Genomic DNA, 12423 nt, shown 5'->3' with positions numbered 1-12423 from the left:
TAAATTGCACTGTTTCATAGTCTTGGACAAGCTCCCAGTACTCTTTCCATATCTTTGGGATTGGAGTTGGAGTTATCTCTCATATGGTATGTCTTTTTTTTTTTTTTTTTTTTTTTAGTTTTCAGTGTTTCTGAAAATGGGGTATGCTTGTGGGCCTGAAACAGAAAGTTTGATTAAAAACCTATACGGGGTACCTGGGTGGCTCAACTGGTTGAGCATCTTACTTTGCCTCGTAACGCTCTTGAGGTTGGGGGGTTCGATCCCTCCTTGGGCTTGTGCTGACAACTCAGAGCCTGGAGCCTGCTTCGGATTCTGTGTCTCCTTCTCTCTCTGCCCCTCCCCTGCTCACTCTCTGTCTCTCTCTCAAAAATAAATAAACATAAAAAAAGACCCCCAAACCCAAAAAACCTATACAACTGGCTGTTAAATCTCCAGATCCTCTTCCTCAACTTGTGCAGATGGGTATCTGCTCCTCCTCTACTCTGCTGAAAGAGAAGGTATTACTTTCTGTGGATGTTGATCCCAGTACCAGACCATAGCTGAAGGTGTCAGTACTATTTTGCAAACAGCGGGATTAAGTGAAAATATACATGCTTATGAATGAAACCTCTAGTTTCTTTCTTCTACTTAGGCCCAGAATACTGTTAGCCAGGTTTATAGTTTCTGGGCAGGAAATTGGAGGATTTACCTTAAAGAGTCTGTCAAGCCAAGAGAAAGCATGTACAAAAACTGACCTTTGGAGGTATTCAACTGAAATGGTCCCACTTGTGCAAAGTCCTTATATATATATGTTATATATATATGTTACATATATATATATAACATATATATATATATATATGTTATATATATATGTTACATATATATATATATAACATATATATATATATATATATATATGTAAGTCCTTTTTCATATATGAAAGTTGTTAAGAGAGTAAATCTTAAGAGTTCTTAAGGAAAGAAAATACTTTTTTTTGGTATCTATGTGAGATGATAGATGTTTAATAAACTAACTGTTTAATCATTTCACTCTATCTCTCTCTCTATATATATATATACACATATGTCAAGTCATTATGTTGTACACTGTAAACTTAGTGTTGTATATTAGTTATATGTCAATAAACAAACAAAAAGTATTCCAGCAGTCAACAATATGTCTTGGCCAAGCACAAAATTTCCAAACAGTTTTGTTTTGCTTCACTCTTCAATTTGGAAGGGCAGTGAGTTATCACTTAGACATTTGCAAAATGCTGTTAAATCTGATGAAAATATCAAACAAATAAGAAAAAGTAAATCAAAGGAAATTGATACAATACTGGAAGGATATTATAACTTCAATCTTTATGGACAGAAGATGTTACATTTATGAAGTAAAAATGTGACTTTTAAAAATAGATCATTCAGAAAACAAAAAATGGACTTTTGTAATTAAAATTAGTATAACAAATTTACAGATTTTAAGATAAAATGGAGAGTGTTCCAAAAGTATTATGAACAAAGGACAGATGTAAGATAGGATAAAAGATAAAAAATTTAAATGATTATTCCAGAAAACTTGCTGTCTGATTAATTGGGGGTGGCAAAAATACAAAACAAAATTTTAGATGAGAAGGAAATTATCAAATGAATAATTCAAGAAAAATATCCAGGCTCCAAGTCCATGAGTTTTCAGAATGAAAGATTTCATGAAGCCCCAGAACATACTGACAGCAAAACCCATCATAAAAAGTGGAGATTGAAAGAAGATCCTAAAAGCTTATATACAGAGAAAAGAAATAGTCCTAATAAGTTGTGGGACTCAGTGGTATAGGGTCTTACAAAAGCAAAACCAAAAGCCCGATGATAGGAGAATAATACCTTCAAAATCTGAAAATGCTTTCCAAGTTAGAGTTCCAAGCACAATCAAATAATAAGTATTACAGTGGAATAAAATCACTTTCAGAATTATAGCATCTCAAAAATTTATTTCCGATGTACACTTTCTCTGGAAGCTATAGAATGATGTCTCCTATTGATGAATTTGATTAAACAAACATAACAATTGATAAAAATTCAAATTCAAGAAATAGAGTTAATAGAGAGGAAATGTGCAGAGAATCATTAGGATGATGCAGCAGCCCTGTAGATAAGTTTGAATTGGAGAAGAAAGATGGAGTTTTAGTAGGGATGTCTTCAAAAAGTAAATGAAACTGCTAGGTAGCTTGGTGTATTAGGAAATATTGCAAAAACATATACACATCTAGGAAAGAGTTGAGGATGAATTAGCAGCAGATATATAGAAACCTAAGCCAAAAAAAATAATTTGCAGGGAAAATAAAAGGTTGTTTAAGAATAAAATGTAATTATAATATGCTGCATGGCTCATCTGTGAATAATATGTAATAAATCCTGAATATTGGTCTAAATAAAATGTTAAGTATGCGAGGAGGATGGAGGGAGTGGGATGTATGTATGTATTTGTCTGCATAAGAGTTAAATCTTCATCTTTCTAAGAAGAAAGTCAGTTTATCTGAAATTAAGAACCAAGTATGCCATTTAGAATAAGAGGATAAATATAAAAACGTATTGTCTAGTTTTTTATTTAGAATTCAAAGTGCTTACCTCTGTGATTCAGGAGTAGACATTGGGAAGATATGAGCATGAGAGTTTTTGTGATAAACTTTGTGGGATTATTTGACCTTTATCGTTTGCATATTCATATCTTTGGTTAAAAACAAGCAAAATAAGAACATAACACAGCAGTACAGAAACTAGGTAAGTCACAAATTAGTGGGTCAGGCGTAAATGTTAAAATAATGGTTCTGGGAAGATTGGTATATGTTAATACATAGGAAGATCTGGGAAATATGATATGTGGGAAAAATTAAACTGGATCCCTGGAATATATTCGAAAATAAATTCCAAATGGATTGAAGATCAAAATGGTAAAAGACAAACTGTGCATCCAACCTTTAGAAGAAAATTGGAGATTATCTGTAAAATCTTGAGTTAAGAATAAAAAGAATAAATCATGAAGAAATGGTAAATTTGACCTAGTTTATATATAAACTTTTGTAAAATCAGACTCCATAAACTACATGGAAAGGCGAATCACAGCCAGAGGAGAGTATATATTAGTGCATATAATCAACAAAGGATTTATATTTAGAACATTTAATAAAGAATTGTTAAAATTATTAAAAAAACAAAAATCTTGGGGCACCTGAGCTGGCTCAGCTGGAAGAGCATGCATCTCTTGATCTTGGGGTTATAAGCTCGAGCCCCATGCTGGGTATAGAGATGATTTAAAAATAAAATATTTATTAAAAAGCCCAGAACAAAACTCAAATAGAAAAATGGGCAAAGGCTTGAACAGTGATTTTATAGAAGACTGAAAACAAATGACCTACTAATGTGAAAGAAAAGATGCTCCATCTCACCAGTAACTAGAAAAGAAATGAAACCATTATCTGATTGGTAAAAATTTAAAAGTCTGAGAGAGGTACATAACGGAAAAAAATGTGATAAGAAGAGCCACCATGCACTGCTGGTGTGAATTTGAGTCAGTGCACCTACTTTGGGGAGTAAATTGGCAAAACCTAGTAAAATTGCACTTGTGTCTTTGTTTAAACTTAGTAATTTTCCTTTTAGAAGTCTACCTGGAGAAACTCTCAAGACGTGCAAAAGAAAACGTGTGTAACAATGAGCCAAAACCAACATGACTTGTGGTAGGACAAAATCTGAAAAAGAAGAAGTCTATATGACCTTTAAAGGACAAATGTGTCTTGCTATAATCATAATATGGAATGCCATGGCATGGTTAAAATGAAGAAGAAGAAGGAGGAGGAAGGAGGGAGGGAGGGAGAGGCAGAAAGAGAGGGAGACACAGAATCTGAAGCAGGCTCCAGGCTCTGAGGTGTCAGTGCAAAGCCCCCACAGGGGGCTTGAACTCACAACCACGAGATCATGACCTGAGCCAAAGTCAGATGCTTAACCAACTGAGCCACATAGGCGCCCCCACTTATCCTTTAGATATAGGTAAGCTCAGATTGTTGGGTCACTATTTTCTAGACTCCAGATGCTTCCAAATGATCTTAAAGATTCTTCTTTGAAGATTTTTGTTACAAACTAGTATCTGGCAGTCTTTCTCTTTGATCTCTTTTTTGTTTCATTTCTTTGAAGCATATTCAGGTTTCTAATTCTGTTGTTGGAATTCTACAAATAATACAATTTGTAAATCACTTGCTGTGTGTGTATGTGTGTCTGTGTGTGTGTGCGCGAGTGTTGGGGTTGGGTGGAATTATTGAAATCTATCTGTCTCTAACATTTCCATCTCTTTTTTTCTCAAAGCCTGTGCATTTTACAGGTCACCGTTTCTTTCCAAATGGGAACAATCTTTCAGAATTTGCTACAAGTACACTTTTAAATATCAAGTATTTATAGACGTAATTTATAGAAAATCAGAGGTAATCAACTGGGCCTTAAGCAAATTGCTTAACTTTTCCTAGATCTAATTTTTCATTTCCAACTTATAATACTTGCTCAGTCAACTTCACTGGATTCTGATAAAGATAATTTTAAAATTATGTATATGAATGCACTTTGGAAGTTTTATAGTACTATACACATGTAAGCACTCTTCTTAAATGAACATGTAAACTTGGCAGACTATTAATCCTATAGATAGGCCTCTTTAATAGTATTTCCCAAAATGTGATATCGAGAGCATTGGCTCTTGGGAATATTAATGTGAAAAGTATTACATGAAAAGTGCTTCTGTGGATATAATATTGGGAAAACACTGTGTTAGGTATAGCTAGACTTCTGTATGTCTACTTTGTCTTTTGAGAGTATATAATAGGCAGATGTATTTTGTGAACTAAAGACAGATTATACAAACTAAAGAATACCCTCTTTTGTGGGGAGGATTTATGTTCTTTGGAATAGACTTTGGGACATAAAATTCAAGATGTATGTTATTGCTCTTAGTCTTCTAGTTTCATTTTCTAAACTTTGATTTTGTTTTTTCTAACTTTGATCTTAATTAGTAGTAACATTAAAATAAAACCGAATTATTCTTTTATTCCTAGTGTTATAGACATAACTACATAAATAGGAAAACAATTTATTACAACTTTAACTTTTACAACTAACTGTATTTTATTTTCTTGTTCCAAAAAGGCTTCTATACTACCTAAAAATAAAATTTGTTTTTAAAAGCTTTTACATGTATGTACTTTTATTAAATATCAATGTCTGCCTTTAGATATGTCATGTCTAAGAAGATGAAATCTAAAACACTGTCCCGAGAATATCACTGAAAACTGAATCACTTAACATCTCAAAAGCTATGTTAGCTTGAGGCTAGGTTATATTGAAATAATACACAGTTTTCTTTAACCATTTTCCCATATTTTTTATATAGCTCATGAATTATTTAGGTTTTTTTTCTATTCTTTTTTTGCAACAGAAGTTACTTTATTTTACATAAAATGAACACTATTATTTTGAAATATCAGATGGTTGAAATGATTTAAATATTTTCTTTTGATGATTCTGTTTTTAGGCATTTCACTGAATATTATATATTTCATTTAATTTTGTAATAAGCATGCATATACAATTTGATTTAGTAATTTAACTTTCTAATAGGTTTATTTAGTATTGACAATTCATGTAATTTACTATATGAACCTCTGTTTGTTTAATGAAGATATGTCTTTGGAATTATCCTCCAATGTAAAGTTAACCTCATTCTTTCCTTTCAATTTTGCTGTTCTCATACACTTAAATTTATTTGTGGGAATTTTATGTAGAAGTTATTTTTACTTAAGGAATGATGTTAGTTGAGTTATGATACTAAATTGTAGGTCATGGCAAATTAATGAAAGGCTTCCTAATTGTAATTATTGTGTCTTTAATTTGACCAATGATTATTTTATAGTATTTGTCTTAATTTATTGTTTTATTTCATTTTTTTTTTTTTTGCCATTCTCTTTTTTTCTAGCTTGTGATGAATGGAAAATATTACCGAAACCAAATCTTCATAGAGATGTCAACAGATTTGGACACTCTGCAGTTGTCATTAATGGGTAAAAGGCATATATTTATCAGTCGTACTATCCTCATATTCTGTTACTATTTAAAAGGAAATATTATTTGTACTTAATGGCATTAGGTATCCCTAGTCTACCATGGAATACATTTTGGTTTGTTAACCATATCCTTTATTCCTTTGTGTTCAAATATATTTAAGAGAAAGGGGAGCGAAGAAAGAGTGCTGAGATAAAACTTCAGATACTTTTAAAAAATTCATCCTGCCTTCTTTCCTTTTAGTAGAGATCAGACAAAGAATGACTTCTTTTAAAAAGATCAAACTAAAATGATAGAAAGGATAGCCCCATATTTCTAACAAGGAGAGCAAGGAAAGGGTGAAGAATTAGGTTCTCATTTTAGTTCTGTCATTAAATGCATGACTTTTGACAAGGAAAGGGAGAAGAATTAGATTCTCATTTTAGTTCTGTCATTAAATGCATGATTTTTGACAAGTCCCTTTACCTCTCTGGGATTTACTATCTTTATATCCCTTGAGATTTGGGATGGGACGAGCATTAAGTTACTTTCTTCCTTTAGGTTAGTATTATTTTTCTATTTCTATAGCAAAATTTGGTAATGTGGCAGGAAACTATGCCAGCTCATTCATTAGCTTAAAATTTGTAATTCATAATGACATTCTTGTAAGTTCATTTTATCACCACCTTACTCTAATTTTGTAAAACTTCTTCAATATGATACTAAAAGCAGGTAGAAGTTAACCACAATGAAACTCTGTAATTGGTATCAGTTAGCTTTCAGAATAGTAACAAATGAAATTCAGAGTTTACACATAACACCCTACCCTTCTTTGTTGAAATATTGTGTTATATTGACTTTTATTTTACTTTCTAAGTAATAAAAGATACTACTGAAGTATTTTCTGATCTTTTTCTATTTATTATGTTAATAATATTGAAATTAAATTAATTGAAGTTAAAATTATGCTCTTTTGAAGGCATGTCAAACTTCTTTGTCACTGGTAGTTGAATTAATTTAATAATTGTCTGGATTTTCCTTTCCAAATTAAAATTTTGAATATCTTTTTGATTGTTTTACTCTTGGTCCTACTATTTTAAAAGAGGATGGTAAAACACTGTAAGAAAGACTCTGTACCTAATATCTAAATTCATTGTCAGTATTCAAAAATTATAATTCTAGATAGCAGTTCTAAAGCATATCTTATCCATGTATAGCACTTTCTGTTTCTAAAAAAATTGCTTCCTTGATGAAATGCAAAATGTATACTTAAATTTATTTTTGAAACTAATTCATTAGAGTTTTCTTAATATTGTTTCTTTAATATTCTGTTTTTTTAATAGGTCCATGTATATATTTGGAGGATTTTCTAGTGTACTCCTTAATGATATCCTTGTTTACAAGCCTCCAAACTGCAAGGCTTTCAGAGATGAAGAACTTTGTAAGAATGCTGGTCCAGGAATAAAATGTATTTGGAATAAAAATCACTGTGAATCTTGGGAATCTGGGAATACTAATAATATCCTTAGAGCAAAATGCCCTCCTAAAACAGGTAAAGTTTTTTTTTTTTCCCCTCCCCTCTGGCATAAAGCTTCTTTACTTGGCTAGAAGTTGTAATGCATTTTGCTTATAAGCATTACTTATAACTTAAAATGGAGAGGGGGTTGGAAACATAAGAGACTCTTAAATATAGAGAACAACCAGATGGGCTAAATGGGTAAGGGGCATTAAGGAATCTACTCCTGAAATCATTGTTGCACTATATGCTAACTTGGATGTAAATTTAAAAAAATAAAATAAATTATAAAAACAAAAAAAAGATAATTTCTATTTCCAAAAAAATTATCTATAGCTTTTAGAAATTAAAAATTCATAGTCCTTTAATTAAGAATTTTCATGTTTGAATGTAGCAATGCTTAATAATTTAATTTTTTTTATTAGCCCTTTTTAGATTTCTCTTTTTAATTCTATATGTATTATTACACATATAAAATTTTATGAGTAACCTGGTCATATATATGTATGTACTATTTAACTATATAAGTAAAAAATGTTTTAAAGTATACTCTTTCTGGGGCACCTGGCTGGCTCAGTCAGTTAAACGTCCAACTTTGGCTCAGGTCATGATCTCACAGTTCGTGAGCTCGAGCCCCAGGTCGGGCTCTGTGCCAACAGCTCAGAGCCTGGAGCCTGCTTTGGATTCTGTGTCTCCTTCTCTCTCTGCCGCTCCCCCACTCATGCTCTGTCTCTGTCTTTCAAAGATGAATAAATATTAAAAAAAAAATGTCAACCTCCTTCATGAATTGTTTCAGTGGGATAAACATTTCCCTTCTCTTTGCCCACCTGGACTTCCTTTACATTGCTGCCTTAACACAGCTCTCAGGCTAGTGTTGGAGTTAGTTACATAGGTGCCCATCTTCCCCACCATGCTTCTTGTCGAGTTCATGTACCTTAAAATGCTGAAAACTGGGGTGCCTGGGTAGCTCCAACCAGTTAAGCATCTGGGTCTTGATTTTGGCTCAGGTCATGATCTCGCAGTTGTGAGTTCGAGCCCCGTGTCTGGCTCTGTGCTGACAGCTCAGAGCTTGGAGCCTACTTCAGATTCTGTGTCTCCATTTCTCTCTGACCCTCCCTGCTCATGATCTGTCTCTCTCTCTCTCTCTCTCTCTCTCAAAAATAAATAAACATTAAAAAATAAATAAAGTATACTCTAAGAAATATTGTGTTATTGGGGTGCCTAGGTAGCTCAGTCAGTTAAGCGTCGACTTCAGCTCAGGTCATGATCTCATAGTTTCTGGGTTCAAGCCCTGTGTCGGGCTCTGTGTTGACAGCTCAGAGCCTGGAGCCTGCTTCAGATTCTGTGTCTCCCTCTCTCTCTGCCCCTCCTCCTCTTACGCTCTCTCTGTCTCAAAAAATGAACAAACATTAAAAAAAATTAAAATACTGTGTTTCTAAGAAATAAAGTGAAATAATTTATTCTGTATTTGGTAGTTTTTTTCTTCTTTAATATTGCCAAGCCAACCACAGATCTCAAAGATTTTCTAGAATTTTGATGACTAATGTTTTAGTTTAATACTTTTTATAAACTATTGAATAAATAAATAAAATGCAAAACATTACTAGTAAATATTTATGAATAAATGATTTGGATAAAAATTGTCCAGTTTTCTTCAGATGGGTGGGGTTTTATGCATTTTTTCATGCTATAATTAGCTATGTATTTTATAATACATTAGAAAGTTTTGTTAGTCTGTGATAACTCAGATGTCTCTAAATATCTTTATGAAGAATGATAAACAATGTGTATTTATTATAATGTTTCTTTTAAATGTTAGTAATGCTTTTTTTCTAGTAAAATACCTGTAAGTCTTTTTCCTCCTCCATAATGGATAAATTTTAAATGGCTGTAGGATCTTGGTGGATTGAATAATTAAAATGAGAGTGGCAGGTATCTCAAAACTTGTAAATACAATTAAACTACAGAGTTACCTTCATGTTGAAGAAGTTATTTTGATGGTGATGGCCATATTTATGTTGTAAAAAGTCTTAGTGATTCTTAAACATTAAAAATGTGTGAATCGAGAAGTGTGACATTTCCTTTCTCATCCTGATGTGTTCGTCTCCCATTTGCGTCGCAGCTGCTCCTGATGACAGATGTTACAGATACGCGGATTGTGCCAGCTGCACTGCCAATACAAACGGGTGCCAGTGGTGTGACGAGAAGAAGTGTATTTCAGCAAACAGTAACTGCAGTGTGGTTAGTATTTAGGGGTAAATGGTGATGTAGCTAACATGGCTGCTTTCTCATCATTTCTTACCATTTCTAATTTCTAATCATTAGCCTGCCATTTGGTACCGAAAGCACTTTGCACATCAACACACTTAGGAAGTGTGTAGGGAACCACTGCTGTGCTATGTTGTAAATCGACTCTAGTTTCTTGCTAAAATTTGTCAGATTCTGTTTTGATTTCAGGAACTTTTACTTCCTCCTATGTCTTTTAAAAATAAACTATAGGGGCACCTGGGTGGCTCAGTCGGTGAAGCGTCCGACTTCAGCTCAGGTCATGATCATGGTTTGTGGGTTTGAGCCCCGTGTTGGGCTCTCTGCTGTCAGCACAGAGCCCGCCTCAGATCCTTTGTTTCCATCTCTCTCTGCCCCACCTCCCCCTCAAAATAAATAAAAATTTAAAAAAGACTGTAATTATAAATGTAGTCTTCTGTGTTGATCGACGTAGGATCATATAGGTAATAAGTATAAAAATAAGTATATGAGTATAAAAATTATTTCCATAGGATTCTTGTCAGACATGCACGTGCACAAGAGTGGTGTGGTCTGATGTTTTGTTTACATGCTTTAAGTTTAACCTGAGGTTGACAAGGGTAGTTGCCTTTTATCTGTCTTTAGGTCAGTGGTCCTCAACCAGAGGCAGTTTGTGCCTTAAGGGATATTTGGCAACGTGTGTAGACATTTTTGGTTGTCACAAGTGGCATCTAATAGAGTCAAGGGTTGCTGTTAACATTCTGTAATGCATGAACTCTCCCACCGAAAACAATTATCTGGCTCAAAGTGTCAATAGTGATGAGTTTGAGAAACCGTACTTTGGTAGACAACTGGAAAAAATTATAAAATTAACGTTTTTGGTAGATGAAAATGGATTAAAAGCAGCAGAAATTAACCTTTTAAGTGGGTAGAATCAAAATGTCCCAAGTTTTGAAGAAGACGTCAACAAATTGAAAGAAAAATTTTAAAAAGTATTAACAAGTATAAGATTAAGGGATTAAAAACTGTGTGTGGTAGGGACTAAAGATTCTCTTACTGGGCTACAGCTAAAATAACTATATAATGTGCTTACAAATTTTCAACTAAATATAACATACTTCTTTTTCTGAATTTTTATTAATCACCAAAAGTATTGACCTGTTTTTTAAGATAGCATGCAGACGTAAAAGGTAAAGAAAAGGGAGTTTGAAAACTAAGTGAGAAATTTTTATTGTATCATCAAAAAATTTTCCTCAGTATATAGTCATATTTCAAAATATTTGCTTTATGATTCTATTCTAAAATAACATTCAAAAATTAAAATGGAGGAAACTTTTCAGTTATTGACTTACCTGACTGAAACCTTTTTTTCATACATATTGTGTTGGTATATACTTACCAGGAATATAAGTTGGTTTGATAACAGATATACTTCAATTTTATTTGAGTTTTAATGTTAGTATGGTATGACTCTGCTTTGAAAATTTGAATTATTTTTTATATTTGTATTAATATTCATCTAATGGGGGTTATTTTAGTGAGTAATGTGGATATAGGAGTTAAGTAAAATAAAGTATGGGAATAAGGGACTAAAATGGAGAATGTTATTAAATAAAAATTGCAAGCATATTGTGTTTCAAGCTTTGTTGGACAGCCCTGGGTTTCGACATTGTGTTTAGACATTTACGCTAAATGAAAATACACGATCTCAAAAATTGTGTTATGCAAATTGCTATCAAGTAGTCTTTTCATAGAGTGACCTTTTAGTTTATATTTTATTTTATATAATGCTATGTTAATAAGGAAAGCACTGGATGTAATAGTATAAGTGAGCAGATGGCACTCACTTGTAATTTAGACTTTGATGTAACGTCTTTTAGACGGTTTTATAAAGAGGTCTGGTGATTAAGCTAAACCAAATGCTAATGGTTACAGAAAGGTCTGTGAGATTTTAGTGTAATGATGTCCGTTGATACCCTATTTCATTATTTAGTCGTATTTACTTCATCTTGCATACTTTGTGCACTAACAGCTCAAATATCCTGATTGTTTATCTGGTTCGTTAGGCCAAAAAATACCAGCCATGTTTCAGAATAACAGTCAGCTTTCTTTCATCATTGATTAAATTGGCCCCGTGTGTGATTTCATCTATTATATTGGTTCAGTGTCAGCAGATGAATATACTGTTTGTAATGAAGAGCAGTTATTTGGAAGGTGACTCTAACGATGCCATTGTTAGTCTGAAGACTGGCATGAAATAGTTATTCTTCCTTTTATTCAGTTGTTCCGTCATTCTGTCATTTTTATAGGTTATTCTATTTACCAGATGATTCAAGTAATTGTTTTTCTTTTCAATTAGCTGAAAAATGTTTCGGACTATACTCTAATTATCATATAGAATAGTGCTAAGATTTATATTCCATATGAAAACAAAGCTACGAATTAGAAAAAGTAACAATAAAACGTATATATGTTCTGAATGAAAATGTGGTGGTTAAATAATGTGAGATTTTAAAAAAATATGGGCACCTGGGTGGCTCAGTCAGTTGAGTATTGGACTTCGCTTTGGGTCATGATCTCCTGGTTCGTGAGTTAGAGCCCCACATT

The 12423-nt window shown here is 32.8% G+C and overlaps 1 protein-coding gene across 6 annotated transcripts in view; it reads left to right on the top strand.

The window, feature by feature from the left end:
- Positions 1–12423, top strand: part of ATRNL1 (attractin like 1) — a 774559-nt gene that overhangs the window by 143869 nt on the left and 618267 nt on the right. For all 6 annotated transcript variants that reach the window (XM_078434862.2, XM_078434861.2, XM_078434859.2 and 3 more), the window contains 3 exons: positions 5992–6076; positions 7400–7608; positions 9695–9813. In XM_078434862.2, coding sequence (XP_078290988.2) covers positions 5992–6076; positions 7400–7608; positions 9695–9813 — 413 coding nt within the window. The remainder of the gene's footprint in view (positions 1–5991; positions 6077–7399; positions 7609–9694; positions 9814–12423) is intronic.

This window comes from Panthera onca, chromosome D2, assembly GCF_046562875.1.
Source record: "Panthera onca isolate mPanOnc1 chromosome D2, mPanOnc1 haplotype 2, whole genome shotgun sequence".
NCBI lineage: Eukaryota > Metazoa > Chordata > Mammalia > Carnivora > Felidae > Panthera > Panthera onca.
Note: the sequence above shows the minus strand (reverse complement) of the source record. Positions and strands in the feature narration are given on the sequence as shown.